This window comes from Apostichopus japonicus, chromosome 7, assembly GCF_037975245.1.
Source record: "Apostichopus japonicus isolate 1M-3 chromosome 7, ASM3797524v1, whole genome shotgun sequence".
Taxonomy (NCBI): Eukaryota; Metazoa; Echinodermata; class Holothuroidea; order Aspidochirotida; family Stichopodidae; genus Apostichopus; species Apostichopus japonicus.
In genome coordinates, this window is record NC_092567.1 from 22,043,201 (window position 1) to 22,068,875 (window position 25,675).

The 25,675-nt window shown below is 38.0% G+C and overlaps 2 protein-coding genes across 3 annotated transcripts; one reads left to right on the forward strand and one right to left on the reverse strand.

Moving 5' to 3' along the window:
* Nucleotides 1-21: 21 nt before the first annotated feature.
* On the forward strand, nt 22-3,286 carry LOC139969750 (uncharacterized). 2 transcript variants are annotated; one of them, XM_071974968.1, is made up of 4 exons: nt 22-810; nt 1,906-2,060; nt 2,600-2,710; nt 2,923-3,286. In XM_071974968.1, exons 1-4 carry the CDS (start codon nt 455-457, stop codon nt 3,150-3,152), a joined length of 852 nt encoding a protein of 283 aa, XP_071831069.1. In that variant the 5' UTR covers nt 22-454; the 3' UTR covers nt 3,153-3,286. The 2 variants fall into 2 exon arrangements, with proteins under 2 accessions (XP_071831069.1, XP_071831068.1); XM_071974967.1 differs by having other exon boundaries at nt 23-810; nt 2,920-3,285.
* Nucleotides 3,287-19,667: 16,381 nt separating this feature from the next.
* LOC139969748 (uncharacterized) lies at nt 19,668-25,475 on the reverse strand. The gene is made up of 7 exons (XM_071974965.1): nt 25,317-25,475; nt 23,140-24,863; nt 22,629-22,747; nt 22,022-22,189; nt 21,567-21,686; nt 21,047-21,280; nt 19,668-20,290 (listed from the first exon to the last, which is right to left on the reverse strand). Exons 2-7 carry the CDS (start codon nt 24,827-24,829, stop codon nt 20,243-20,245), a joined length of 2,379 nt encoding a protein of 792 aa, XP_071831066.1. The 5' UTR covers nt 24,830-24,863; nt 25,317-25,475; the 3' UTR covers nt 19,668-20,242.
* Between the last annotated feature and the right edge of the window lie 200 nt (nt 25,476-25,675).

Here is a 25,675-nt window from a genome sequence, read left to right on the forward strand (position 1 = left end):
GTTTTCAATGAACGCGACGAATGGTGTTATAATAGTATTCGTTTAGAAGTCGATCAAAGTTGTTGTGTTTTTTAAGAGCTCGTGAATATAACCTGCCAGACGCATCAGTTCAGTTTCTACAAGATTGAAATTTATTTCTTTAGTCCATTTGTAAACAAGAGGAATGTACTCGACTTTTGGAATCATTTAGATGAGTTCCAGTATCTTGATGAACAATCGTTGCGAAAACAGAATGATTCCATCGTTACGTGTTATTTTGTCTTCAATTCTGTGACGTAACGGTGTTGTAAATAAACATCTGTGCGAAAAAGAGTTGCACATAATATAGCTACTCTGTCCAGCAAAGACTCTTCTGTATACGACGGCTTAGTGTCAATACAAGAATTTTGGAAGTATTTTTTTGTGGAATATTCAAGAACAGCATATCCGAACAGACCATAACAATTGGAAAACCATGGAAGAATTAAACAAAAATCACATTGGAGAGATACTGCCTTTGGCATTGGTACAGTTATCATCAAGAGTAGAAAGAACTAACTTAACAGCGGCGTGTAGCGTTTTACATAGACTTTTTAAAATTCTAATTATTATCAATTTATTGGTCACGGAAGCTTCTTGTTTGAGCGATGATGCTCTTAGAGATATCTCTTTAACAAATTTTGGTTGTGAAAATGTTGGAGAACATGGACTTGTCACAAATCCTTACACCCCAGACTGTGGATGTGGTTCTTACGCAGTGAGAATTTTTAAAGCGCATTTAGTATCAGGATTACGTAATGTGACGGTTCCGACACACAAGGGTAAATCGATGTAAGTATAAATAACAACAGTAGCCTGTCAGTTTCATTTCATTCAAGCTCTTGAGATTATTATGAATAACTGCATTATGATTTGTTAATCCTGATTTGTTAATCCTGATTTTGCATGTTGTATGTTCGGTATATAGAGCTACTACCAAAATCTAAAAAAAAATAATAATAATAATAATAAGTAAACAAACAAACTTCACAAATTTGGTTCCTTCCCCCTCCCCCAACGCCCTAGCCACTCACAAGTAACAAACTTAAGATTGCTTAATGCTTGTCGAAGGAACTGTTTGGATGTCAAGACTATATACAAACTTACGTATAGCCTATACCGGTAGCCTATAGCTTTTTCCAGTACATTCAATCTCGTGAGGTATAGTAGCCTACACACACTCATTCGCCCACCATTGACAGATGTGGTAGAGATAATTGGGCTAACACACTTCCCAAAAAGAGACATGAAAACTCTCTTTTTTTCCATTTGGGGGAGATATCACAGGTTTAATGTTGCTATATACCAAAGGTTGACGACTTGAACAAGTCTAATTGTGACAGCATCTAGTCGTATGTGCTTCAATTGTCAATGTCTTTTCTTTATTTACAACAATTTCGTATTTTCTCTAAATGGAGATGGGTTTTGAAAATGCTGAATGTAAGGTAATGAAGCTCTTTAATTAAGTAACCTAATGATAGTAGTGGTTTCAGTGTGATATTGCATTTTTTTGCATTGTATTATGTGAATCATCCGCGTCTTCTAATTTCAAGTGTAAATTTGTTTCCTTAGCAACCATAACATGCAGTGCACGTTTACCCTTCACATGTGTTATAAAGTTGACGTCATGTATTTATGGAGGATTTTTTGTCTCTCATTTCCAAGAGAGCGAAAAAAAGAAGTGTCTATATGAAGGGATTTGACACATTGAAGCATATTTATAACAGCTAGTTCATAATTGAACATATTACAATCCTACGCATTACATGCATGTGGTCTTGAAAATCCGGAGATCGCTACTTTGGGATGCCGTTCTGGCCAAAATTCATTTACAATTTACAAGTCAAACTTTCTGTTACTTATATGAATACATGTTCATTTTAACAGAGTTTATGAGTGCAAGACATGCCGCATATGCTCGGGTGTGAAAGTCGAACAAGTCTGCAGACCAAAGGAAAACACGCAATGCTCAAGGGAGTGTGTAATCCCTTGCTATGATTACAATCGTATGATGAAGAGATGCATGCCAAGCAGTCGATGCAGTAAGTATTAAAATTAATTCATGAAAATTAACTAATAAAGAAATTGAATGTATAGGATACTTACTTCCATGTTTATATATATATATATATATATATATATATATATATATATATATATATATATAAATATATATATATATATATATATATATATATTTATATATATATATATTTATATATATATATAATATACATGCATAGATATATTATTGCTGAATGAAATATATACATGTGGTCTTTCAACCGGAAGTAAAAAAAAAAAACCTTCACAAGGACAGAGGAATCATATCCTATGAAATTCGGTACACTTTGAAATTTGTATGCCCCGGAAAACGCAATTTTTTTCTTAGAAAACTGTTTTTTCTCTGTTAAGACAAGCCATGAAAACTGTAACTGCGTAGGGGGTGGGAAAGGCCTAGGGAAAGAGAGGTGGTGAACAGAGAAGGTGAATACAAATGGGACATAGGATCGTTTTATACCCATCAAACACATCTTATGTAAGAAATTACCTCTCTCCTTTATCGTGTTACCACCTATAGGTCAAAGTCCTACGACGCAGCAGCCACCGAGCACATCCTTGGAGACTACTACCAAAGTTCAGGCTCAGGTCGACCAACCCATAACAGATAGATATGTTGACCAACCAATAGGTAAGGTTGAATTATTTGTGTAGTCATTTCATTACATTTAACTAGAGGAAGTTTATTACGCAGTCAACAAGAATTATAAAATAATAATTATAGAAAATAATAATAATAAAATAATAATATTAATAAAATAATAATAATAACAATAATAATAATAACAATAATAAAATAATAATAATAATAAATTTTGCTTTGTTTTGCATTTTCCCCAGCAGATTCAAGCAATCCACACTCGACTGCAATACACCACCCCAGAGACGGAGCAAATCTTCACGCATGGCTAATAGTAGCGGCTGTTGTAATAGCGTTCGCCATTGTCGCTGTAATCATTATGATTCTGTTTGCTCTCCGAAATCATTTTTCGATACAAAGGCATACGTTATGTACTTCTGCTACCTCTACACAATCAAGCAGAGAGAAAATCACAGACGGAGAACAAGTATAAACTTAACAAGTAAATATATAACATGTGTAATATAAGAGACAGAGTCTAAGAAACGATATGTAAGAATTATATATAATATATATATTAATATATCTAATAATATATGTAATATATAATATATATATTCTATTATATATATATATATATATATAAATATATATATATATATATAATATGGTCAATATTTCTGAATGAGGGAGGAGAGCTCTGTGGAGGGGGAGGGGGGGGGAGGGGGTGGGCGGGAGTGGTGGAGAGTGAGTTAAACAACTACAAGAAAAGTTCTCGTTTTACCGCTACGTCATATATATAAATGTCAATTCAAAAACAGATTGGGCTGGGGGACGTGCGGCGGGCGGAGTTACGAAGAATCAATGAAAAGGTTATGATTCATACTTCCGTAATCATATCGGTTCGACATACCTTTAGGGCCTACCCGACAGAAAAGGGGAACTCTACGTTATTGTTAAATTTCAATACACCCGGCAATTTTATCAAGCACTAAAATATCTTTTTCAACAGAACAATAAGTTTTAGAACTGTGGTGCACTGATGCAAAAAGACAGGAATAAATGAATGGCAAGTTACAGATTTTGAGCTTAAGTGTATAGTACCACATTTGAACCTTCTCGGCCTTTTGGCTCAGATCATATGCAGTATATCTGTTCTCTATCTAAGCCAGGGTTTACCTTACTTTACCCCCCCCCCCCCCCACGAACCCCCTGTGGATGTCAGAGTAGTCCACGAGCCCCCAACTTTTCGAGACACGATCTGAGTCATTATTATACTATAATACGCATAACAGTGCTCTGTAAAAGATCAAGTATCACATGCATGGTACGGTACTACTATGGCAACATATATGCGTATGGAACGCGAAATGAGTTTGTCGATAGTACGACTTTTGTACATTACCAAATTATATGGCTGGGAGAATGGATTATTAGTTTGGTTTAGATCGACTCTTCTTAACAAGTATCTGAAGACTTGAGCAAGTCTAAAATATGACGTCATTGAACCACGTGTACTTCCAATGTTTATTTTTCAATTTATTTGTATAACAGTGTTTTTTGCTTGTAATGCTCACATTCTACTGTGAATATATGCCATTCAAACACGCGGGAGAAATGTTGAAACGTATTTGTATCCTAAATAGTGGCACAATGACCTGATGAAATCACAGATTTACTCAAGTTCAGACTGTCATCAGATAAGATTTTTTTTTTAAACTAGGAGATCTCCTTAACAGAGAAAGATTCTCTCTTAGCTCTTTTGTATGTTTTTGGATTGATGTTTTAATTTTTTTAGTTTATACCAAAGAGGTTTGATTTGGAGAGATTATTCGGCGGAAAGTCATAAGAAAATGATGTGCATTTCTAAAAAATAATATGGTTGAGGATTGAATGTTTATACACAGATAATATTTGATAAAATTGATCTTTCTCAAGGATTTCCAGAAATTTTTAACATTTTTTTTTTTTCAACTGGTGGCCAGTAGCTGATTTTTTTTTTCGTATAACGCTTAGCCGTATGCGTTGAAAGATATTCTTACAGTGTTATCAAGTTTGTTTTTTTTCTCTAGATTTTTACATGGTTATCGACCTTTCTTTTTAAAGAATTGTTAGATTAGGATGGTTACATTTTTTTGCAAGAGTTTTCATAGGCGGGTGAAAGGGGGAAAGACAATATGCAGAGAACATATCCCGATTGTTTGATTAATAGTTTACGAGTTGATAGTTATTAGTTATATGAGCAAAACATACAACTGTTTCTGCATGGTCAAAGTGTACAGTGTATAGCAAGCCTCCTATACCGTACAATACGTACAAAATATTACCATCATATATACTGCAGAAATAGGATGAATATGATGAAAATGATGTATATTTTTATACCTTTATACGGCATTAATATCATTATATTTGGAGCAGGGGGCAATAGGGGTGTGGGGAAATGTTTCCCGAGGTTTTGAACAAGAGTACAGTTAAATACGTACAAAGAGAAAATTAAAATATATATATATATATATATATATATATACATATATATATATATTAATAAAATATATAAAATAAAATTACCTTCCCGCTGGCGCGAAGATAACAATTTGTATATATCGTACATTATCATAAAGAGACTGGTACTGAAATATTTGTGCCAAAAAGATAAATAAAAAAATTCGGACAAAGTTTATCATATATGGATGTTTCTTGTAGTACTTTTTCGTTCATGTGTTATCAATGGTACCATAAAATGCAAGTTTGTGTTTAAAGTTGTCCGTTTCTTTTAAAAGGATTTTCTGATGTTCTAAACAATGTGGAACTTATATTGAATACAAAAATACTCCACACTGCTTCTTGAAAACCCCCATTTTAACATGTTCCCCTTAACTTGAGGAGGTTTGATTGATTGAATGTTATCTAGTTTGACTATAGCTAAACCATCAACTATATGATACTCCAGCATGTTAGTTCACTGCAGTAAGGGGTGGGTATATGATATCATCTACATGACCACATGATCAACTTAGCCACAAGAAATTTTTTTTAAGTCCCCATACCATTCGGCAGTTACAGAGATGGGCGGTGTAGAGCAAAATGATATATATTTTTTAAAGAAAAGGCACCCTGCAGGCCCTGGTCACGAAAACCAAACGAGTTAACTGGTCCACGCTCAGCCCTATAGTCCCCTTACATCGAGACTGTGACCGTGACTTCATGTGACTGTGACCGCGTATGATCATGATGATGTAACATCTAACGTGTAAGACGAGTACCTCGGAAAGGGAATATTATGTCACACGATCTAACATAAAAGTACATTACTTCTTGTAAAATGATTAAATAAAAAACACTCTAATTAGTGTCACTTTAGTTCCCTAGTTACTGCTAGTTTTTTTGTTTAACTCCTTCAGGAGATGATGACTTCAACTTGTTCCATATGGGATTAACTTGTATCTCATGCTTGGCCATAACGTTAATATTAGTTAGTAGTAAACAGCCTTGCTAAGTTATGAAAATAACTGCTTCCGCTTATAGTGTCATGCAAATTAAGCCGCACCTACTGTTAAGCGTTGGTATATTTGCATTGAAAACTAACTAAAAGACTTAAAAATTCAGTTTTTTTTTTACTCACGGACTAACGAACACCGAGTCACAGGATATATTGTTATACAGTACTTGGAATCAATGTTGAATACGAATGCTGTGGAGGCACAATGGCAACTAAATCGTCATGTATGCTATTATTTATGACGCAGTTAATATGCCAATTAAAGTGAAAAATCTGGTAACAGAAATAGTTATAGTAATATAAAAAAGAATTCAGTTTTCTTTTATTGCATTAAAGCATATATCAATAAAATGCTACCTATGGTCATTCCATGAAAAGTCATGACGGGAAAACATCACAAAACTCCTCGTTTGTCTTGATAACAATTTCTTGAGCGTGCCGAGTGACACAGAACAATAACATTAACACGGTTCAGCTAAACGGCACCTCGTGGTAATAAACGTGTCTTTATTATCTATTGTACTATTCAAATATACTTGGTTTGCCAAATACGTCATAATTGTGACGTCAAGAACGTTGGGACGGGCAGATCCGGGATCGGTATGACAAAAGAATGACAAAAGTTAGGATACTGGTACGTAATTAAAAGATTTTAGGTTCACACAAGTGATGTCTTTTGATTGTTGGCTAGATCCTTTTTCTTACAGTAAGGTCTCGTTAGTTTTATCAGTATAAGGAAAATTCAACTGGTTTTCTTTCATAGGGATCGAACGATTTAACAGCTGGTTCGTTATGTCACAAATTCTTTCGGCACGGCACGTTAGTTAGATAACTTCATGCAGTGCAGTCCAAAAATTGTGTGTGTGTGTGGGAGGGGGGGGGGTTGGGGAGGTAAGTTGGGCATGGAGGGGTGTGGTCCTGGGGTCGTTGGAGCCGACTCCTGTGTAGCGGGGTCTGGTGTTCCTCCCACTAAAAAGGGGAGGGGAAGGGAGTGAGGGGAGGGGATGGGGAGGGAGGGGTGTACACCCACACAGTCGGGATCCGCGCCTGAACTAAATTGTTTAAAGGACAGATACCGATAAGATAGCATTGGTGATAAAGTAATTAAAGTTAACACAAAAACCTTCTTTATCCCTTTTGAGCATTGTATTTTTAATTTAATTCTTACCCGTCGATGGCGGATGTGAAATACATTTACTTTTAACTACTGAATCTCGTTTATTTAACGATCCATAGTAAATAGATTTCGATAAGATATAGCAAACCATATATAGCAGTTGGGGTTCAAAGTCGACCAAGCACTAAGTCACGTCGACGGAAGTTTGAAGAAGATGATTTGTACAAAGGGGAATACGTCACAAAGTCATGTTTACCTTCGATTAAGTATTTACACCTAGCTGAATGATTCTCCCAATTGGACATAATTTAGATTTCTTTCAGGATTTCGGTCGGAAGAAAAAGCAAACTTCTATATATCCGGTTTCGACTAGTAGGTAAGAAACCTGTTCGTCAAGTTGACAATGGGAAGTGTTGGTTTGGTGTTACTTATAGTAAAAATTTGGTCATGCATACACCTTTTGAAAACGGAGGACGAAATGGTGAGAGACTTTCGATTAAAGTGCGAAAAACAATTTCTTGTAGGCTCACGTAAAACTAATAAATGAAACATAACAAATAATTTACAGAAAAAACATCTTTTTTCCCAAAAAATCTTTACAATTAAAACGGTGTCAACGATTGCATTTCGACCAACAACAACAAAGTTTCCGAAAACAAGTAACGGAAAAGCCATATTCAAGGGCGGCAACAAGTAAACAAATAAATAAATTAATGCATGAATAAATTAATAAATAGACAAATAAATAAATAAATTCCATACAAAATAGCTTCTTTGTACTTGAAAGGGATTTTTACGCCATTGGACTATATCTCATAACAGTAGCGGATGCAATATTTTACAAAACGGGGGGTGGGGTGGATGTGGCCGTGTTGGGGTTTGCAGAGTCCTCCCGTCCCCACAACTGATAAACATTTAGGCGTGAATTCGTGTATTCTGGGGCATATGTATATATATATATATATATATATATATATATATATATATATATATATATATATATATATATATATATATATATATATATATATATATATATATATATATAATATATAAGTAAATATATATATGTATATATATATGTGTGGAAGGAAACTGTGTCGCGTGAACGTAACTTTTATCAACAGGATGCTAAAATTTGTTCCGGTTTTAAATTCTACAGTAAAGGGTTTACCTTGACTTGAATATCTCTTCAACTTATGTACACAAAAAGATTTGTACATAACCACAGAAGGCCTAGGCGCGGTCATAAAGTAAAAAGGTTGCATTGTGCTGAATGCAAGAACGAACTTTGTGCCGTCTGCGAATCTTCGAACATGTGATATCATTGTTTACATATAGGCCGTGGTAGACTACCATGCGGTTATATGTTAGTGATGTCCCGTATTTATTGCGGTTACTGAGTATATGCTAAATAACAACACATTGTCTGCATATGCGGGAATTCATTGTAAACATTCACATATAAAAAATGACAACACATATGGAAGGTCAGTGTATAATATTTAAATTTTATTTAAATACTTTTATTTCCTTTAACCATTTCCAGCAGGATGTAAAGTCAAGACAGGTATATTTTAGCGGGGATGGGGGTGAGGGGGGGGGGGGGGGTAGGGCGTTACCCATAATGTATACGTCCTTATGGATTTGCCGGATATGTGTCTTCTGTTTTCTATCTTACTACTATTATACGTGAGTGTCCGAGTGGATTAATTATGTATTAAAAAAATGTTAAAAAATTACTGTATGTTCGTTTTGACACTTCAAGATATAATAGTACCAGTTATAGAGAAGTCATTAAATCAGTAAAACAATTTATTGTTCTTACTCAGCGGTGATTAGCCTAACCAGGTATCTAAAGATACTCCATTTTGAGCACAGAAAAGCACTGAAATTGTCAATCGTATTCAGTCCTTCAACGGTCGCATCGTGTCTAACTTTAAATTCCATTTGGAATATTTGTATTTACAGATTGTGTGCTAGATTTAGCACATATATACTTTCAAATATGGTAACGCATTTGGTTCTAGTTCCGGGTGACCTTTCTTTAAAAAAAAAACTTTTCTTAAAGTATCTATAACCTCTATAGAATGCTCCTTTAAGGGGTTATAAGCTGATGACCACATCCTCTCCTCATAATATTGCAGGCCAAAATATGTATTGTCAAGCTCCTGTTTTACAAACTTATAATTGTTCAACCAAATCGTCACGGTGTTCCGTTTTAACTTCATATAATTTACACATCATTCCTTGAAGCATATAGAAACATGTGTTAAATAAACAATTCTCTTCATATTTTCTTTCATATTTAATATCATGATGAATGATGATACCATCCATCGGATATTTCGGTGGATTCGATTCTGGGCCCTCTCGTGTAAACGTGATAACTTACTAATACTAATACCTAATATCTGATCTAAAGATCATGCAGATTTAATAATGCTCACAATCACGCAAATTGACCTCTTCATATCGTCACCAAGTTAAACAACGGTTTGATAAATCTTTAAACTAATGGTTAACACAACCTATAGCTACTGTTCACATATTTGACTAATTTTCCCCCCTTCATATCATATCAGCTGTTTCTTTGGTCTATAGAACGATTGGTAACGTGTTTATCAATTGTGACGTCAATACAAACCGCAATTCAATTAACAAAACTTAGGGAAGTTCCCCTTTCGTAATCGTCCTACAATCGATTTATACGTAACTGTTGATGTTATATACAAAACGAGTTGTTGCGTCTTTGAAAACAGTATCCGTTAATGTCTAAGTCATGTTATTATAACCATGATTTATTATCTAAGTGATGAGGATAGGGAACATAACACCCTCCCCACCCCACCCTACACCCCTTCTAAAGAAAGAGAAAAAAGGGAGGCAAAACTGTCAAATTTACCGTAATTTACGGTCATTTCACTGAGTAGGCCCAAGTTTTAGCTTGGCAGGATTCTGATTAAAGTGGTGGTGGTGGAGGGGGGGGGGGGGTAGAGTTTGGGGTGGTGTGTGGGTAATGGCTTATGCTCACAGTGAACCATCGCGGAGTGTTACTAATTATTATGGTTCCAGCAGGGAGCTGCAGTCATTCACAGTCACGCTTTCAGTCAAAAGGTTTTTTTCCAAAAGGATTTGCAAGGTTTCCAGTCCAAAGATCGTCTTTCCACTTCGCCGAACTTTAATGTAGAATCAGGTTTTTTTCATTTTCCACCCTTTTTTGGCAGTGGAAAAAACCCATCATACTCGGAATTATATTGATTTTTCTTTCCATTGTGTGTTTTAGCTTCTCTGTATTCCTGTTGTTGTTCATGCTTACGTTGTTTGCCGCTTCCGGTAGTTGCTATTTCATTATTTTTTATTTATTAATATTACTATTATTTGTATAAGATACTGTCCTATATTATCAAAATTTTACGACCTCAGTCAATGAAATACGGACTGAAACAAAGTTACAACAGAAGGTCACGTTAGGATTACAAGCCATGTACCCCACCAACTGCATCTGTTCAGCCCAATAAATGTCAGTCTGTCGTGGCGGGAGGGGTAGGGGTGGGGGGACAATTCTAAACGAGCACGGCTCGTGCAGGTTAGCAGGTGAAGGTTTTGAGAAGAAGAAAAACAGACTAGTATTTAAAATAAATGCAGTAAGGGTAAATAAGGCAGGCAGGTTATTTTCAGAATGGAATAGTTTAGTACAAAATAAAATAAAATAAAGAGAGGAAGGGTAGCTGATTTTACTGGGAGGCTGCCCCATCCCTGGTAATGCCACCCTGCCGGGGAAAAGAAAGAAAAGAGAAAACAAATTCCTTTCCGGTGGCTGGAATGTTCCCCCGGAAGGAAACTTTACTTCCGGAGTTTGCCTTACAGGCCCTAAACGAAGAAATTTGAAAATTTGAGCAACTTAAGAGGCAGATAATACTACCGTATGTGACAATAGGTTTGATTCTAGCATTTTAAATTTGGATATAGGGAGGATTCCCCTTTATTTGTATAATAATATAACTTCCATTGTATTCGTAACCGCCTAAAGTAGTGAAATCCTTCCCATTATACCCGAAATAACTGCTCAACAGACTCCGATCGATATCGAGCGGACCTCACTTTATTTACCTACCACGAAGTAACAGAACCCAAAATATATCAAATTGAACCAGTGAAATAGAAAAAGTAATATTATTCTGACTGAATATTAGTAAAAAAAAAAGGTTGGGCGAAATGATCATGCTGGTTGGGCGAAATGACCATGCTGGTTGGACGAATGACCAGGCTGGTTGGGCGAATTGGCAGTTGGGCGAAATGGTTGTTGGGCGAAGTGACCAGAAGTCGGGAGAATATTCAGACAACTTGCAAATCAAGTTTTCTTAATTTCAGTCCTTTGATCACTTTAAAAAAAAAAAATCGTTTGATCAAACTTCATATTAAAATGTAAATAGTTCATTCACAGCGATGGGGGGAAATTACCCGTGACCTTACGCCCCTGTGTTTACCCATTGTCTCGAAAAAGGTGCTCAAATGGGGCAATATAACAATACATGCACTACATTACAACTATAGTGTCTACTGTTTGTCAGAGAATCAGTATACGTGCTCTTTGCTTATCAAACATCGTGCCGTGGGAATTTCCCGTGGTTCATACAATTCTTTACTCAAAAAGAGCAAATATATATTCTTTTCATTATAGAATATAGGATTGACTCGGGGGATCTCGAGATAACACGTGTTGTGCTCAACCAATAATGATTGAGGGCAAAGCGATCCCTGTATAGCCATTTCTTCTTTTGGAGGTGCCAATCATGCAGAAACAACAGTACCTTGTACTGATATATGTGTGAGATAACTCCCCAATTCCATTCGATGCAACCCAGAAACTGACGGGAGGAGGGCGGGAAATACTGTTTTGAGAGATAGGTGGAGAGAGAGGTGGAGAGCAAATTCAAATACTCTTATTTACATCAAACTTATTACGCAAAGAAAAAGCTTCCTATAACGAAAATAATTGGCAATCGATCGAAGTAAATCACTCTCTCAGATGTTCACTTTTTCTTTCTCAGATGACCGTTTACTTTCTACTAGTAACAACTGAATTCGATTCAGGGCCTTTTGTCGCCTATAGGGTCTTGTTTAACATTGCTATAAATGCAAGTGAAAAGAACATGTCGCGAATATCGACTTCTCCATATTTCTGTGTTTAGAAATTAAAACTTTACTAGACTATATAGTGACTACGTACATTATTGTCATGGCTAAGAATTTAGTGAGACAAAAATAGTCTCGTAAAATTGATTTAAAATATATATATATATGTATGCCTATACTAAGAAAGTTGCATGGTTACATCATTCGGGCAATTTAAATTTACAAAAGAAGAAGTAATTTTCACACTCCCAGCAGTGCATATATGAATGATATTAATTTATACAAAAGGGGAATTACTCTTGTTATTACGCATTGTTAATCTGAACTCGTCAAACGCTTACAGAAGCTTGCGTGTTTAGCTATGGCTTGAAAAAAGAAGTAATTTCTGGTTTAAAAAAACCTCACTTATCTCACAAAGTAATTTCGTATACCATCTGTGATCTGTGATGGAACTTACGCGTGTCTGTATTTACTGTCTGTTGTGATGCTTTTGGTAAGCCATTCAGGTTTCTCTAGTACAGCACACATCGTACCTATATTGAGTTTTGTTGCAGGTGGCAGATATAGGGGTTGGGTTGTGTATGGAGGGGGGGGGAGGGAGGGTCGGCTGGGTAGTCACGTAGACAGATTCTACGAACCTACTGTGTCTGCAATCGCTGTGATGCAAAGAATCCCCAAAATGCACTCTTCCGCCTCAAAAATTATTGTCTTTCCCGATGGATATATATAGATGAAACACGTATGGGTGGGTGGTCTTATAAGGTCTGGACTTTCAGGGGCAAATCCAACTTGCTCATTAAATTAATATATTTAATATATATTTTCGTTTCTAAGGTTGTTTCCCCGTTTATGTCAGGAGCGTATGAACTTTGGTAATGGCAGCATCCACGCCCCCTCCCCCTTCCCCCTTCCTTAAATTTCAACAACTTGCTTTGACGAAACGATGAGAAAGGAAAGTGGGAATACTGAAAATTTCCAATAAAATGTCTGTTTTCTGTCATATAGTTTTTGTGTATCAAATTGCTACCAAAATGAACGATTGTCTGAAAAACTGTAGCTTCCGGGGCTTCGGTTCTTGGACCGCCGCCAATACTCTTTTCGGTTGCAAGTGCACCCTACGGAGGTAACAGCTACTGTACCTCTTTAAGTCTATATGTGTATGAAAGCATATCAGCTTGAAGAATTGTTTTTTGTTAGAATCGACCTATTTTAGCAAAATTGCTTTGAGTGACGATTTTTTGGTAATCAATTCCACGAAAATGCATAGACAAAATGGTTTAACGTATATATGTATATATATATCCGTGACTAAGTAAATAGTACACGCCATATAATGACGTCACACTTTATAGAAGAATAGTACATATAGAGAAAACAACTGCAATGTCATTAGGAAAGTGGGTTTTCTGCTTATATACACATTTTTCCTTTATCGATGTTATTATATATGAAGTCGTTTGCCATTAGACCTTATATTGTATAGACACAATTCGCTATTCGTTTCCTTACCGATCACTGCGTACGTTTTCCTTTTCATCATTTGACGCCCTGCCCTGTATTCTTCAATTCTTACCGGAACCGATGTATAACAACAAGAATAGCGTTAGATCCTGACTATACAAGAAAGGTGAAATATTTAAACAAACTCGCAGTGATCAAATATAGTATTGAACACGTGATCGATTCTCTTTCAGTTTAAAATGTAAACCCCTTGATTCAACAAAGTTTGATAAGAAGGAATAGGGGAAGAATCTACAAGCTGAATAGAACCATGAATCATTGATCAAAGTTGAACAGTAATGTACTCGTTAAGATTAAATGAAAAAGGACCGATGCGAAATAAAGGGGGTAAGGGGGGGGGGTCGGGTGCGGAACGGTGGGGAAGAGGAGGAGAGGGATGGACAAGTAACCATGACAGGGTTATGTCATGTCATACCGAGAGTATGTTTCGTCGCATTTCCCTGCATGGATTATCATTTTCACGTGTTCATCTAAAATGGGATCACGATTGAGAAAAAAATTAGAAAAAAAATCGTCAAAACTGATATCACCTATACTTTCAAGGTAGAGTATAGCTGAACATTCTAGTCACTCTTTGGTTTGAGGTTTGATAATGGGGAATGCAGATTTGGTATACGGAAATAATATGTCTATATGTCCTTCTACGGGGAAACAAAGTCCAGCTCAGTCTGAGTGCTTCGCCCTCCCCCTATACGGAGCGGACTGTGCCCCTTGAACTAACTATGTAACAACTTCCCGGTATACAAGACCAATAAACAGGAATTTTCTGTTACCAATACATATATATTTTTTACTGTTAAAGATTGTAGTAAAGTTACGTATATACGTGATAAATAATTTAAGGAAAAAAATTAGAGCGAAAAGTAACAAATACAAAGTCGAAAAGGTAACCAGGTCGAAACACTTCCTCCAATATACGTGCAAACAAAAAGAAACAATTTTTAGTAAGTATTTGATTTGATCTTTTTTTGTTTTTATAGAATTCCTAACAGAGACAAGAAACTAGAGTGAATAATTCTACCACACTGATTTACTTTGGCGGTGCTCGTGGCAGAATGATGGGGGGGGGGGGGAGAAGGGGGCAGCATGTACAATACACAGGTAGAGGGTGGCTATGATTGTTCTGGGCTATAAGTAAAAAGTATACACCTCTTTGTAAAGCGGATGTGATGGGGTCTCCTGAAATTTATTTATAACAGTGATGTTAAAACTGTTGGCTTCTCGGAAAGCAAATACAACCTAATTTGCAATGGAGTCGAAACCAATTCAATGATCAATGAAGTTTCAAAACCCCTGTAATGACAAAGTGCAGGGTTAAACATCAAATATTTTATTATATTATTATATTTCAGTTCCTTATTGGAAAAAGGGAAGTTTCCCCCCGCATTGTTAAAGCTATCTGAAATATAAAGGAAAAGAGAAAGATTCAGCGGTTTCCATAATTGTTGTATGTGTGTGTGGCGGATTGGCCTACCGGGCATAAACCGGCGAGCCCCTGGTGGAGGGGTCAAAGGTCCCGAGGAGGTACAGCGATTTTCTCTTGGTCGCGAAAAAAAGGTGCTAGTGTCGTCCTTGGTGCCAAATGCGTCGCTTGTATTTCTAAATTCCCTTGACTGATTTAGGTAGGGATATGAACCTTTATGGAAGGGCAACAGGCGGATCCGGGATTTTTATAAAGAAGAGTGTTTGGCGTTGTGGGTGAGGCATCTTCCCCCTCCCCCACCTCCCTGAAAATTAAGTCAAGACAATATTCCAAAATGACCTACATTTAATAACGGCACGCTAACATCTTATACCACACAAATCCAGTCAAAAAGATGGGAAATTATTCCACCATTTTGACTAAAGACCCCCTTAGTAACCGAACAAACCTTGCTCAAAGGGGCGGAAGGAGACACTTCTCTCTCCCATCACCTTGGCTACGGGCCTGGGTTATACTAGCGAGTAATCATTGGTATCAGTTGACTCTCTAAAATAAAAATGGCGGGATCCAGGATTCCAAACAGCAGGTGGTCAAGTTCTAGGGTCGTTGAAGATGAATGCCCACGTTAGGGCCCGGGGGTCCTATCCCAGGAATAAGGAATTTTAGACGCCAAAATGCCTCAATTTAAAGCACACGACTTGAATATAATTAGGTCTTAACGTAAGGTTGTCCTATAGCTACTTCTGAGTTTTTGTGTGAGGTATAGAGATGGAAGGATGAAACCCGGCCCCTGGATCCGCGCCACAGTGGGGGAAACGAAGACGAGATTATTATTTTATTAATATTTCCAGATGCATTAAGGAAATATCTTTTTGCAACGTCATGGCACTTCTGCAGATACGGAAGAGCATTGTATGGAGTTTAGTTTCGAATATGGTCGAGTTTGACACTACTCCAACTTAGACAACTCAGTGTTTTGAAGTGTTCAACAAAGCGGAAGTGAAGTGACGTCAAGGAAAGTCACGATCTACGATCTAGAAACACCCAGTGGGTACTGGAAGTTCCTCTTTGCTGGCAAATACAAAGAAACTAGACACACTGTTTCGACAATGGTATACGAAACTGTGATTTGGGATATATGGTTCATCCAGGGAGTTGTTAACAACTCCCTGGTTAATCCCTCCTACTCAATCCCCGCCAATAGGGACTCGGATTTCATTATAACGCATTGATGTGTATTCTAGGATCATCCACTAACACGGGCTAAAATGATACTGTAGTAGGCTACTGACTTTAGAAAGTTTGAACTCCAGCTGGGGATCGAATCTAGGTCAGGACTGAGATATCAGTCTAGGGTTAAAAATGGAAGCCATATATTGACTATAGGAAACTTGAACTCCATCTGGGGATCGAATCTAGGTCAGGACTGAGATATCAGTCTAGGGTTAAAAATGGAAGCCTAGTATTGACTATAGGAAACTTAAACACAAGCTAAGGATCGAATCTAGGTCAGGCAGTCTAGGGTTAAAAATGGAAGCCTAGTATTGACTATAGGAAACTTGAACTCCATCTGGGGATCGAATCTAGGACAGGACTGAGATATGTCTAGGGTTAAAAGTGGAAGCCTGGTATTGACTATAGGAAACTTGAACAAAATCTAGGGATCGAATCTAGGTCAGGACTGAGATATCAGTCTAGGGCTAAAAATGGAAGCCTAGTATTGACTATATGAAACTTGAACTCCGTCTGGGGATCGAATCTAGGTCATTACTGAGATTTCAGTCGAGGGTTAAAAATGGAAGCCTAGTAGGCCTATTGACTATAGGAAACTTAAACACAAGCTAGGGATCGAACCTAGGTCAGGCAGTTTAAGGCTAAAAGTGGAAGCCTAGCCTGAGTAATGACTATAGGAAAATTGAACTCCATCTGGGGATCGAATCTAGGTCAGGACTGATATATCAGTCTATGGCTAAAAATGAAAGCCTAGTACTGACTATAGGAAACTTGAACTCCATCTGGGGATCGAATCTAGGACAGGACTGAGATATGTCTAGGGTTAAAAATGGAAGCCTAGTATTGACTATAGGAAACTTAAACACAAGCTAGGGATCGAACCTAGGTCAGGCAGTCTAGGGCTAAATGTGGAAGCCTAGTAATGACTATAGGAAAATTGAACTCCATCTGGGGATCGAATCCTGGTCATAGTAGTAATATCAGACATGGGCTCAAACGAATATATGCGGGCTGCCCATGCTTTCTTTTGACTTGAGTGTGGAATTGAATCAAGTCACATATTTATTCGACGGTGACAGGGAGAGTGAGACTACAGGTCGAACTGTAGTAAAGACTTCCACTTTCCAATCTGTGATCCTGTCAAGGGATGTTGCATCCGTCGTGTTACAGTCTACAAGAGGCTATAACACAGGATAAAGATTTCATTCAACTTGATTTCAAATAGAGTCTAGGTTAGAAATGTATTTATACAATCCTTTGGGTGAGTGAGAATGGCTTTCTTGGGATAGGGCATTATAACTTAACACTTCCCTGTAAAATGTCATTTGAAAAATAAATATCCAATTACCTGGCTTTTATAATGCCAAAAAAAGGGGAACTGCTATGTATTTCATGAAAAGACAACACTAGACTTCCCTTTTCACAATAGTGTTTCTTAATCTTTGGTTTATTCACCTCCTGGGGGTGTCAGCCAGCTTTCCAGGGGGTGCACAATTATTGTAGTTATCAACAACAAATTTAGGTGCAAAAAGTTACAAAACAAAAACAAAAATTCTTCAAAATCTCAAACTCAAAGCCTACGATCAAATTATTCCATCTCTTCAAGGTACTTGTTTTTATTTTTTTATCTCTCCTATAGTCTTTTTTTTCAAGTAATATCCAAGAAATGAAAACCAAAAAACTGCTTAAATTAACACTGTTCCAACAATGACAGTTAAGGGGTTGTTTTACAAAACCAAAAAAATGTTTGTGGTTGAAACTTGTTATTCCATTCCCAATCTCTGCTTGCAAAATTATGCCGTATCCAGTCAAATATTTTTTTCTTTGGTTTTATTTTCCATTCTGAAATTCTATTGAGATTGCCCATATGTGAAACAAGGCTCACAGATCTCCAAACTTAACCATTGTATTTAAACGTTAACCGGTTCCCTCGTTAGCCATCTTCCCTTGAACTGACAAAAAGTGCTATCATATGATACTAGGAACTTCCCTCAACTATTTCTAGGAAAAACAGGTTTCCAGCCATGTTTTTGAAACAGGAACCAATTTTCAGCAATCTTAATCTTTTGGTGGTTTTGTGGCATTAGATCACACCTCTATCCATTCCTCAAACTAATTAAGAAAGATTTAACACTTGCTCAGCTTTGGAGCTTTGCTCAGCTTTTTCATTCGCCCCCAGGAGACAACCTCCTCCCTCACCTCTTACCCCCCCCCCCTCAACCACTCCTTGCCCCCAATTTGCAATATCATAGTGAAGAGTAGATAGATAGTGCTTTGCACTGTTTTATAGGTCCAGTAATGTTAAGGGTGGTAAGGCTCCTTATACAGATGACCAGTGTGAAGTGAAAAAACCCCCAAAGTATCACATTTTCTACTTCCTGTTATTGCCTAAAAAAAAAAAAGATTTCGCACCTGCAAGTGGTTTATAGTAACTATCAAAAGTTATTAACACAACGTTGAGCGGTTTCACATTATTATTACCATCCCTGTTTCTCAACACACATGGGTTAATCTTTAACTCCTTTCAGATAGCATGAAGGTATGACATAAAACTAACTAATGTAGTAGCATTTCACCCGGCAAACTGTGTTTCCAGTGGCCGTGCATTTCTAGTGTGTCTGTACAAACCTTCAAACTGACTCGGGTTTCGTTATTACAAAAGAGCAAAATCTTCTGGAACAACAAAACCACCAAGTTTGGACAAATTTTTTCTATACTGTTCTTTCATATCCCTGCTTCAAAAGCACTCAGATTGTCAGTATGAGCAGTATGAATATCATGTTTCTATTAGGTAAAGCTTAGGAACTGTTTGTACTGTTAGTAATTATGCTTTGAAGAATAATATGGGAGGACAGCATAGAGTGGTTATAGCATTAGGAAATAGTCCCAACTGGCTGAACAAAACAGAAGATTATTTCAATAGGTAATCAAACAGTAATAGAGGGCAGTATGTGAATACTCATATTTTTTGTTTGGGGGGGCAGTATTTCAATATAACTCTGAAGGAACCTGTTACCATTTAATAAGTTTTATTTCTAGTCATGAAGAGAAACAAACAGCAAACCAATCCAAATACCAATATCAATTTTAATTCGTCTTTGCATACCAGGCTGCTTTTGAACATAAAAGAAAAAGAATAATTAGTCATTTGTTGATAACCGTTACTTCAAATAAAAGAAAAACGAGAGATAGGAATAAACAAGGTAACTTAAATCGAGGGGGTGGGGGAGGGGGTTAGGGTGGGGATGGGGGAATGAGACCACAGGTGGCTTTATATGGCTTAGCTGTGAATTTTCTTCAATAAAGTGAATCTTGGAAATAACACAATTTCGAATGTTGACCATTTCTTGACGGCTAATTATACAATACAATAGGTTTTTGGACTGGTACATCCAACATATGGGAGTCATGTATATGGCATGCTTCTTGAGTTAACTCCTTTCACAACATTTGAGGGTTGGTATGGCCTTGATTCTAGTCAATCACCACTGAACGATAACAACAGTCACTATTGCCTTAACATGTTGTAAATTCTGGTTTTCGCTTCCTCGCTTTCAACTCGTCACCTCGACTCTCAAGAGGATAATGAACAGGGAGGGCCACAGGGGAAACATGAATGGACCAGTGATGTCCAGCAGATGGGCCATGTTAATCCAGCTGGACCCTTACTCTGCAGATCGGGCAGGCAGAATTTTGCTGAAAGAGGATGAAACAAGGAGAGACATTTTGCAAAGAGTTGTATTGCACTAGTATAATGATAAACTGTAACCCTAGTTCCACTTATCCTCTGATAAAATCTCATCCCCCCTACCCATCCGCCCCCCCCAAAAAAAGAAAGAAAAAAAAACAAATAAAAAAGTAAATGGATGAATTTACGGCCGACCAATGGCACCAATAAATAAAACTAAACACATAAAAGAACACACAATTTAATACCTTGGGGTCAAATATCGTTTCTGTTGTACATCAGGAATGTATTAATTAATTAATTAGTACTGTACATGAAACACTACTTGAAAAGGATGATATATGTAGATAACAATGGTGTGGTAGAGGTGCCAGAGAGAACAAAGCTTACATAGTTAGATTTTATATAGTAAATGGTTTGATCTCGCCCAGTCAGTTTTGTAAAAAAAAAATCACTTCGATTTAAGTAAACATCGAAAAACCTTACAAAACAAGAGAGGCAGAGTGAGATGGGGAGAGCAATTGAGAGGCATGTAATTTTTGAGGTTTCAATGTTTTGCGCATCAATTTCATTTCAGTTTGTTGAATTATCTTTACCATCAAAATTGAAATACTTATCAGCAACCCACCCCCCCTCCCATCCTCCCCCTTGCATCCCACCACATTAAATGCTAAAATTTGACTATTTGTAACAATTATGCCCATTTTTTTGCATAGCCTTCTGTGGTACCTAAGAAACTGCTTCCCCTGGGGAGTTTGCCTTACCTCAAACCATTTATCGATGCATTTGGTATGGTAAGCGTGAAAGCACGGCAATCTCCTGAGTTCTTCGTTGGTTTCGTAATCACCCATGCAGATGGTACAACTTTTATCCTCCTCCTTCAACTGGTGGCCGCTGTCGGACTCTTGGAATCTGAAGGTGGGTAACCTGCTGAGGACCTCCACGGCTAGACCCTGAGGGACTGCCGGTCCCAGGTGCTCTGCGAGATCCAGAAGCCTCTGTTGACGATTTTAAACAACGATGTCATCATTGTTACAGTAGTAAACAAGGACAATAGTTTTGTTTTAAGTTTATTTTTTTATAAGAGACAATAAGTTCATAGCCTGCCAAAATGTTTTTTTTTTTTTTATTTATTTATTTTTAAATTTTAAATTTTTAAATTTAATTTTTAAATTTTTTTTGCCAAAATGTTATAATGCAAAATTGTTTACACTAAAATTTATACCTTGATTGTGTCAGAGGGAAGACTTGCGACAAGTCTAGACCATCCTTTGGTGTTCTTACCTCATAATCATCTTGGTCAGGTTCGACATAAGGAGGAAGGTTTGGAAGCCGAGGAAGGTTTGCAAGTCTACGACCCCTCCTATTGCCTCTCTGCGGTGGTCCTCTTCTTCTCGTCCTCGGCTGGGACAAAAACCGAAAGAAAAAACGAAGATGTCTAGACGATAGGTAGCATTCTATTACGAATGGCAACATTTGAAGAGATGAAAGGACGAGTGGGTTTCGATGGAATGGCAACGGGGCTTTTCTGTCTCGTGTAAAAGAATACAGCTGATGACATGTACAACAGATTTCACGGCACAGTTTCCAATTATTATTTTTACTGTTAATTTCTGAGGTCTTGGCCAAGATTCTGGTGGTGTGAGGGGGTGAGCAGGTAGAACGGGGGGGGGGGGGGAGGGTAAAGTGGGTTTATCAATGTGATGGGAAGTAAATGCTTTGCTTAATACCCTACTCACCTCTTGTGGCAGGTCCAGCCAAGGCATCATCTGCTGAGAGGTAAAACTGAAAGAAATTGGTGCAGGATTGGATTCGGGAGCAAATTCAGTCACGAGAGATTGGACCATGCTACCGATGAGATGCTGAGGGTGGTGACTGCCGAAATCCTGACTGTTAAACTGAGGGTGCTGTGAAAGTAAACAGCACACCAGTTGAGCATTAACTGAACCAATAATTATTGGTGAGTGTAAGATGGGGCTGAAGGGGGGGCCGGGGGGGGGACATGTTGCTGAAGTGTTCTCACAAAGTACCTGTACAGTCGTCACCTTAATCCTTGAAAAAAAAATGTTTTAGGAGCAGTTTTGTAGTTTTGCCAATCAACCACTCTTTATTTGTATTTTATCTTTCAAAGCATTACTTAAAAGCAAAACTAAACTGTTCTTGCACCATAGCTCTATCAAAGAGGGCGTGTCAATGACAGCATTGAAAATGCCGAAAGGCCCCTGGTCGCACATAAAGAGGCCCCTGATTAAACAGAAGAGATATCTGAACCAGGGAACACTATTTACAGAGAGAGATCCGCCCCCCTCCCCTCCCCTATAGTCTTGAATACTCTGACAGTAGTACCTGCGGTGTTGCTAATGTGGCTTCTTCTCTGTCGAACTCTAACTGTAGCCGACGGGCCATGTCCTCGTCTGCCTCCAGCTGCTGGATGGCCGCAGCGGTCTGCGGAGTGATGTCCAAACCTTTTTAAGGAAAGGAAAGAAGAATAATGTTACACAGGTCTGTTTTTCTTTTATATTAGCAGTCACTGTTTTACAATTTAACTTTCAAACTGAGAGAGAAACTATGAAACTGTTCTAAAGACAAAGTCACAGCCCTGTACTATCCTTAATGGAAGCTGTCACAACTTGATTTTAACTTCAATGCTGCCCTGTTCCAAAACAACACAGATTGCTTCACCAACCCTTTCTCTCCTCGCCTCCTCCTCTTACCCATTTATCCCATCCTGTTCCCCCCCCCCATACCCCCTCCCACTGACTAACAGCAAGAAGAAAATGAACTGTAGGAAATCTTTCGCCATTACATAACCATTTCCCATTCATATCAGTCATGTACATTCTTCTCATCTGCTTACCTTGAATGGCCATGTTATCACAGGTCCTGTTTACTCTCCTAGGAGTTCTGGTGGAATCTCCATCTCCTAAAAGAATTACTGCATCATCATCATCTTCCTCCTCATTGTCGATAATCTCCGTGACACTGCAAGGTCCACATTCGCCCCCTCTGTGCCTCCCAGGGGGGGTGTCTACGAAGGTCATGCCGTCCAAGATGACTTCTCTATCATCCTCGTCATCTGATATCACCGCCTCTGGCGCCACAGGGTGAACTTTTCTTCTCTTCGATGTCCTTCTACTTCCCTGAGAATTTATAGTCAATGAAAGATCTAATGGAGTCCTGTCACTATCGTGATCCAACGGTGAATCAGTGGCCGCAATATGTGATATACTTTCTATAGAATGCTGTGTGCTGTCTGAGGTCGGCTTCTGGTTTCTCTGCTCTGTTTGTCTTCTATCTCTTAGATCCGAGGCAGTGTCCACTTCTCCGCCGTCCAGTTTCGAAGAGGAAGTTACGAGATCGTTTTGTCCGTCATTACGGTTCTCTTTCAGTGAAGATGCAGAAGGCTTGTCTCTTAGATGATGTGAATTCAGCTTTAGGTTACTTTTCCTTTCGCTGTAAAATCTTTTCGGCTGCAGATCCTGGTTTAGAATCACACCTGCACTTCCCGACGACATTTTCGATGAGTCGCCATCTGCTTTCTTCTGTTCCAGCTTGTGTTTCTTTGCCAAAAACTTGTTGTACCTTAACGTTGACTTTGGATCGAGTTGCTCTCTACTAGAAGTCATATTTTCTCTTTCCGTATCTTTGGGTTCGTATTTCCTCTGCTGTCTTCGTTTCTCCATCTCCGTGAAATGACGGGAATCGGAATGACGGTGACCGTGTTTCCTTCCCTCTTCCTCGAGATTTGGATAGAACCTAGGATCATATCTGATGGACCCCAAGCCAAGCTCTGAGTGAAATACACCGGCAGCCTGTTGTTCACGATCCCGAAATTTATGATCAGAAATGTTGAGGTCGTGTCCTTTTCCTTCTTTGCTCTGATGTCGATTCGACGAAATACAGAGCCCATTCCTTCTTCTGTAATGCTGGGCACCGTCTTTATGATCATGGGACTTACGTTTGTCACAGCCTGTTCGCGTCTTGTCTTCTCCGAGAATATCTGGTATATTATCCTCCCAGTCGAAGCTTCTGGGTAGACCTCTTGTCCTCTTTCTGTTCATGGCAAGGTCCGGAGATCTAACTTTTCCAAAAACAGGAGACTTGGATGCATCACGTTTCCTTTGATGGGTCGATGAGGCATCATCTGCATCATCATCTTTGTCCTGTCCTGAACTACTCGTACCCGAAGAATCGGTACCTCTTCTCCCTTGAGGGATGTCCATAATACCTCTTCTCCCTATCCCTTTCACTTTTGACTTAACCAACCCATTTTTGGACATCACAAGTTTTCCCTTTCTACTCCAGGATTGCTGGGCATTTTCTTTCACCTTAGAAAATCTTCCACCGAACTCAAACTTGTCCCCACTCCGTATTTTATCAGAGGGGTTTACATTGTCTGTTGTGACAGCCGTGTCATCTTCACCAGTGTTAGGCATCAAACCACTAGCTGTATCTGGTCTGCAAAGAACTTTGTTCGTACCAAAGTCACGAAGAAGTCGTTCTCTTAAAGGGGCAATATCTTCCTTGCTGCTTTGGTCTGGTTCCATTTTGGGGATTCAGTAAACCTTTTCATTGATCCCTCTGTTAAACCAAAATATCAACAAAAAAAGACGTTCAAATTATTATTATGTTTTGAGGGATGCTGGAGGGTATGGGGCCAAAATAGCAATGACATTTTCATTTTAATTCATGATTACAGTTCCTATCTAATTATCAGTGCCTCCTGCTTAGTGTAAATTACAAGACTCATCACCAATATATTTGTAGAACTAGTAGTATGTCCTATATGACATATGTGACACTTGGTGTTGATATCCTGCCTGCAAAGTTTGATTAACTTAGGTCTAGGGGCCTATATATATGTTCCACTGGTACATGGTTAGACTAGGCTAATTCTTTGTTTTCTATTTCTGCAGCTAACATACAAATCGTAAGCTTACTTTGACATTTATTCAACGAATCTAAGCTAGCCCTAAGTTAGGTCTAGGCTAAGTCTGTATAATAATGTAATCTAACGGTTAACGAGTGGCTTACAGGTCTGTATTCCGTATCAAAAGTATACGATTGGACACTCGGTAAAAAGCCTATACATTGTACGTAGTAAAGTTACATAAGCCTTGCCTACTGCAAGCTTCACATTGAGCTACGTACGGGAAGATGTGTTTACAAGGCGCGATTTTGCGAAGAAAACTTGCGCAATCTAAGATGACGTTTAACCCCGATACTTTCCAATTCCTTAGCATTTACCCAAAACTGTTACAGCGCCACACTTTCTGATCTTGCCAAAGAATGCATTTTCACAACGAGTCTAGGCTATGCTTCAGATATGTCTATAGGCAATGTTTGTATAATAATATAATCTGAAGTTACGTGAAAAAATGTTTCGAATGCAT

Coding starts and splice junctions, on each gene's coding strand:
- LOC139969750 (XM_071974967.1), top strand. CDS start 455: ATGGAAGAATTAAACAAAAATCACATTGGAGAGATACTGCCTTTGGCA. Junction 811..1,905: donor ACACACAAGGGTAAATCGAT/GTAAGTATAAAT, acceptor TCATTTTAACAG/AGTTTATGAGTGCAAGACAT. Junction 2,711..2,919: donor ATATGTTGACCAACCAATAG/GTAAGGTTGAAT, acceptor CATTTTCCCCAG/CAGATTCAAGCAATCCACAC.
- LOC139969748 (XM_071974965.1), bottom strand. CDS start 24,829: ATGGAACCAGACCAAAGCAGCAAGGAAGATATTGCCCCTTTAAGAGAA. Junction 22,190..22,628: donor CCACATTAGCAACACCGCAG/GTACTACTGTCA, acceptor TTACTTTCACAG/CACCCTCAGTTTAACAGTCA. Junction 20,291..21,046: donor GCATCGATAAATGGTTTGAG/GTAAGGCAAACT, acceptor ATCCTCTTTCAG/CAAAATTCTGCCTGCCCGAT.